Source organism: Anopheles coustani, chromosome 3, assembly GCF_943734705.1.
Source record: "Anopheles coustani chromosome 3, idAnoCousDA_361_x.2, whole genome shotgun sequence".
NCBI lineage: Eukaryota > Metazoa > Arthropoda > Insecta > Diptera > Culicidae > Anopheles > Anopheles coustani.
Window position 1 is genome coordinate 5688002 of NC_071288.1, and position 5979 is coordinate 5693980.

The 5979-nt window shown below is 48.4% G+C and overlaps 1 protein-coding gene across 1 annotated transcript; it reads right to left on the reverse strand.

Moving 5' to 3' along the window:
* Positions 1–4814: 4814 nt before the first annotated feature.
* On the reverse strand, positions 4815–5757 carry LOC131259428 (uncharacterized). The gene is made up of 2 exons (XM_058260925.1): positions 5308–5757; positions 4815–5213 (listed from the first exon to the last, which is right to left on the reverse strand). The coding sequence occupies exons 1-2, from the start codon at positions 5755–5757 to the stop codon at positions 4815–4817; spliced, it is 849 nt and encodes a 282-aa protein (XP_058116908.1).
* Positions 5758–5979: the final 222 nt, after the last annotated feature.

The following is a 5979-nucleotide window of genomic DNA, read 5'->3' on the forward strand; positions in this document are numbered from 1 at the left end:
ACACGCGGGCTTTTCGGCTTTTGGCGCGGCCGGGCCCGCCTTTTTCTCATCTCGAGCGGAGAGGCCCCCGAGGCGGTTGCCCGGGACGATGATCGATGCGGTCGGAAGGACAAAGAGAAAATTCGCTACCCATCACCGCGCCACGCAATTTCAGGCCTGCCTGGGCGTTTCGTGTGCTTTTTCGTTCGGCTTGCTCACTTTCTACCAGACGTGGTCCGGATCCGGATCCGGCTCCATCCGTGGCTATGGGGTAAGGAGGCGGGTGAAGGGGGAAGGCGGTCTTGCAAGCCTCCGTGAGGGCGCGATGTTGAATGAAAATGGAAAGTGATCGAATTTGGAAGCTGGCGTTGCCGTTCGGTTCCCGGAGTTGTTTGTGCGATCGCCGCTTGTGGACTGCAATCAATTTACTGCAATCGTGATGACCGCGTAGGCTTGGTTTTTCTGCATGTGTGTGTATGTGGGTACGGTCTCTGGTACTATCGGAAGTTTGGGGTTAATGACTGATCTCTGAGTGACCAGAAACGGGAGGTGGGGTGGAAGAAAAATGATGGTGAAAACCTGATTTTGGCATTAGTGCAGGTTACTTTTTTGCCAGCGAATGGAAGACCGAATACGAATTAACAATAATAGTCCGGTGTTGGTTATCATCGATAAACAATTTTAAGCGAAATCACATTAAGCTGGAGAGCGCCAGGCTTGGAATTGGAGCCGAAACGATTAGAAACAGTCGGTCTCTTTGCATTTGGTTCCCTTTCTAAAATATTTCCAAGCTATTTTTAAAATAGATTCTGCTAAATGCTAAATTATTATGCAGCTTAGGAATAACTCATGCTTAAAATGAAATCGCACAACAAAAGAGTATACTAGGCATTTTGTGTTGTTTAGAAAATTAAACGTAATTATGGGATAAATGAAAACGACAAATTTCATTTAAACTTACAGTTGATTTCCAAACGTCATCGGGACTAATTAAGTAAACACAAAGCCTTTCTGAATTATAATTAACAGCCTAGCAGCTATCGATACTGCACGTAACTATTTCCGTATGAAAACGACCCGAACCATTAGCGGTCGATTAAAGGAAGAGGAAAATAAGTTCCGTTTTGGGGTCTGCTCAGAGCTCCGTACCGATCGCGATTGTGTAAGTCGTGACGTCTGCGCGATCGAATCGGTTTGTTGGCATTAGAAACGGCGTGGATCAGCCAGCCGGCTGGCGGGGAAGGGCCGGATCGGAGGTACAAAACGGAACCGGACATGGATTTAACATATCTTTGACGCTACCACCCGGCGGCCTCGTTTGCGTGCGCTAAGTAATGGAAATTAATGATGCAACGGTGCTCGCACTCGTGGGTGTCCCGGGGTTGTTGCGAGCAGCTTTCGCGCGCGGGGAAGATCGGTTGGGAGTCCGGATTTCGGTGGAATCGAAGGGAATGGGAGGCCCTGTTCACTTTCTTTTTGGTGTAACACGTCGGAGAAGCTTCCCGCTGCTCGTAGGTTGTTTATTTTACAAGTTTTTATACTTTTTGAACTGTTGTTGTCCGATCAAATTTGACAGCAATTCGAAACGATGCATTTGACAATGACGAGAAATTGTGTTTTTGATGACAAGCCATTAGAAAGAATTTGATTTTTGCAATAATTTTTAGTAAAAATCATCCCGGACACCCTACTTAATTATATACTGAATGGTTGCAGCAAATATTTATTCTTTACACTTTTTCTATCATCCGATCTTAAGGGGAATAAAAAACATGACAGTGATGTTTATCAATTGTAACGCTTTAACCAATTTTATTAAAACGTTGCCCGGCAGCATAAACTGATTAAAGCCGTGTTGACGATGCGTTTAAAACCCCCTTATTCGTGTTGTTAACAACCCACGGATATTTACACCATCACGTTCGCGCCGATTGCATTAAGTAAACATGTTTTATTTCCACCTATTTTCCAGTTGATTAGCCACCCCGTGCCGCGCGGTTAAAGTGGCATAATCAATTGCACCAAACACTTTGCAGCCGGGTCTATTGTTCCCGCTGGCAACAGATGGAGCCAATGGATCGTTGTTTCACTTAGCACGGTCCCGAATGGAGCGTAGCATAACTGAAGCATTAGGTTTATTTTTCTCTTTCACTCAGGCTGGGCTTAGGAGTTGTAGGGTGGAATTACCTGGTCGTTTTGCTAGTGAGCACGTTTATTATGGGACCAATCATGATGTTTGTTTGCTACAAAATGGAGCAACTGTGGCGAAGGGCGTGAAACAATAAACGATAATCAGCTGAAATAAACGTTTCCATCTGGAAACATAACATTGGTTTTGTGATTAAACGACTATGATAATGTACTTAATTTAACTAACATTTCATTTTTATGTTTGTAGTTATTAAAAGTAAGCTTTTTATTCAATCAGCTTTATTCTGTTGATGTTACACAAATAAACATAAATTACCTATCATGGCTTTTCCCTTTATAGTTTTCTTCAAATTAAGATGCAACATTTTATGCTGTGGTTGCGGGATAACGGTAAATTGTCCGATCGGTGATCAGACACAGGGTGGTTCTGTTCACTGTTTTCCAGTCCTGATCTAGACATGCTTTGAAAAGGGCGAAACGAGAAGCGCGCGCCGAAATTGCGCAGGGTACGCGCCATTTCGCCCGGAAGGAAATATTTCAACCGGTTGAAAGAAAGCGGCGAAAGAAAGTGGCGAAAGAGTGGGGAAAGAAAGTTCGGAAGAAAGTTTCAACGGAGTTGGAATGGATGAAGTTTTGGTGCTGACTGACGCCTGTATGTTTACAGATGGTGTGGTGGAAGCTTTAAGGCTCCGATAGGAGCTTTTTGGATTGATAAATTACTGATTATCACTATGAGAGTTTGTTGTCACAACCGTATTAAAGTGGACAAATGTGTAATAATGATTATCATCAAGGTATGTTTCTAAGTTAGTGTTTATTTTTGAATTTCATATAAGAATCAACTTGATTTTCGTATGCTGTAACATTTGTTTTTGAAATTTTTAATATACCACACTTCTACTATAAATATCCTACATTTCATGTTTGTGTGATATTCACTTCATCATTCTCATCGGGTTTATATTTTCAGCGATTATATTTACTCAATTTGAAACTCTTATACTTTTGATTACTTTAATATTTCGTAAGCCGGACCTATCAACCTTTTTCTGCGATTTCAAGAGTATCCACTTTTCGCGTGCTGTTAATGTGTTCAGCGTTATTCCTTTTTCAGTCAAGAGTGCAAATGTTGAAAACACAAGCTGCTATCGAAGTGAAACATCAACAACCATTAGCAACGTAAATTCTTCGAATGCATTTGTCCAAAATTAATTATTTAGTTTTCCACCAGTCTACACGACAAGCCGTGCAGCAATGAAAGGGAGCAGTGTGCCGGACGGCTCGAGGCGAAAGTGGTCCTTGCCGTTTTTCACCTACAACTCTCGACTAGAAGCACGCCTCTCAACAGCTGAGTTCACGCTCCAATTTTCCCTTCGAACGGGATGTGAAAAACTCCTTACGCGGCCGGTTTTGGGGCTGGCCGGCCGGGTTCTCTCGATGAAAGTGGAAATCGCCCGGTGAAATCAATGAAATACCTTCTGCAACCGGTCCGATGTGTTCCGGGAAGCGTTTTTATTTTCCCTCCCCGACCGATCCGCGCCCGGCGGGAAATGTGTTGAACTGGTTTCGGCCGGGTGGACAGGACTCGGCGCTGTGGACTCAATTTGTTTTTGCAAACGCGTTCGCAAATAGTACCGTTTTTCGCGGAACGAACGTTGTTGGTTTATCGGTCGCCAGGAACTTGTTTGGGTTTGCAAGTGAAAATAGATGGCCTCCTGGAAAACTAGACCACGGGTGGTGCAGGGATCCCAAAACTGGAGTGAAAGTCAAACTGGATATTCCAGCTTGGGGAGTGTTTGTGCGTAGAATGTTTCGTTCAATCCCAGTTTTCCCACAAAGACGATTCCAAGAAAGCGGCTTGTTTACTTGTTCATTTTAAGTTTTATTTGACTGCACTTTTTTACACAAAAAAATAGGATGTATCGTACAAAAACAAAAATTCATACAAAACAAAAAAAAACACATAAATTATCAGTTCTGTTCAGGAGCAGTACAATAAATTAAATTAAGTTAAATAAATAAACCGTTTCACGCGCTCCAAGCAAAAACGGGAGCTGGTGCTACTTCTAGTAAAGCTAGCGTCAAACGTTACAGCGGGGTGTTGGTAGAGACGACAGTATGGGGGGAGGAAAAGGAGTGGTGATTGTGTAATCATTACTAAGTACCTCGAGACTTTAAGTCTTCTTGCTCAAATTCCATGTGACACGGCGTGAAAAAATGGTTCCTTCCGGGGACCATTCATCAGTCGGTTTTGTCTGCGTGTAGGCGAGTGTAGGTCTGGCGCGCTTCGATCTCCGGAGATGCGGGGCGGAGGAGGGGTTGGCTGGAGTCCGCGGGAGTTTGCGATGGGGCGAGCGGTCAGCAGTCGCCAACAGCGGCTACGGAGTGGCAGGCTTTGGCGTGGCGTCCTTTGCGTCGGTGGAGGGAGTTGGTTTGGTTTTCGGCTTTGGAATGGTTGGGCTGTTGGGGGTGAGGGGGGTTGGGCTTTGGGGTTGGGTTTGTTTGGTATGCTTGGCAAAGGGGCGACTGCCATCGGTGGCGGTGGTTGGCGGCTGCTGGCTGGCCCAAAGGCAGGTCCCGGCTCCGGACCGCTCCTCCGGACTTCACCTCAACCGGAGATGTACGAGATGGCGGCGCCAAACGCTGGGAACTACGGGGTGGGTTGGGTCGGAAGGGGCGGGCGCTTACTGGGCGTAGTGTCCGTAGCCGTTGTAGGCGAGACCCTGGCCGGAACCGATGCGGCCCCAGCCGCCACCGTGTCCACCGGAGACGACGACCTCATGGGCCGACTCGTGGTGACCGCCGCCGCTCGAGATCAGCTTCTTGATGCCGATGATGGAGGCGAGGGCGAGGGCGAGCTTGGAGACGATCAGAGCCTTACCGGCGAGCAGGGCGAGGGCACCGAAGGCGAGCGGCACGAGGGTGCTTCCGAGCAGCAGCGGGATCATGATCCAGTGTCCGTTCTTCTTGTCCTTGTCCTTGCCACCTCCGAAGCCACCGCCTCCGGCACCACCGAAGCCGCCGCCGCCGCCGCGGACCTCATCCATGGAGCGCTTGATTTCCTCGCTGGACGGGAACTTGACCTGCGGAGGACGGAACCGAGCCCGCGAAACAGATGCGCGATTGGGATTAGAACTCGCGATATTGGAGGAACCTCCCGGGCGCCCGGATACTCACCTGCAGAGTGTGGGACTGGAAGAACGACAGGACCTTGTCGAAGAGCATCGAGTTGAGCGAGCGTTCCTTCTCGTCGAGCGAGCGGGGCAGCTCCATCTCGAGCTGGGCCTCGGTCTTGGCCGGGGTGACGTCGACCGGCGATTCCTGGTCGCGCACGAACTTGACGCCCTCGCCGAGCTTGAAGTCCTTCACCGAGCGCGACACGCGGTCCAGGATGGTGAGCAGCTTCATCTTCAGACAGGTGGAGACGTCGGCGCTCGCGCAGTCCTGGTACGTCTTGTACAGGTACTTGATCTCGCCGAGGTACGAGCCGGCGCGGGGCGTCTGCTGCTGCGGCGGCGCGCTATCGTCGATCGAGTTCGAGCTGATCGGCAGCGTGGCGGAGGCACTGTGCGCGAGGGACACTGTCGCCAGGCAGCTTATCACCAGTAAACACTTGAACACCTTCATTTTCTCGTGCTCGCGACGCCGGGGCGGGATAGAGAAGGAACTCGGGAAGCTCAGGAGGCCTGCTTCGAAGCGGAAGTCCGATGGGAGCGTTTAGTAAATCTGTTTCCGGCTGAAAACAGATCACAGTTTGCACGAGACCGAACTCACTCTGCACTCTTTGCTCGCTTTGCTGGGCTTTAGCTCTAGAACTGTTGACGAATGAAATCAAACTGTGCCTTCCAC

Bases quoted from the DNA above. Each gene is read 5' to 3' on its own strand.
- LOC131259428 (XM_058260925.1), bottom strand. From the start codon at position 5,757: ATGAAGGTGTTCAAGTGTTTACTGGTGATAAGCTGCCTGGCGACAGTG. The intron at 5,214-5,307 runs GTGAGTATCCGG...CGTCCTCCGCAG, and splicing joins TCCAGTCCCACACTCTGCAG to GTCAAGTTCCCGTCCAGCGA.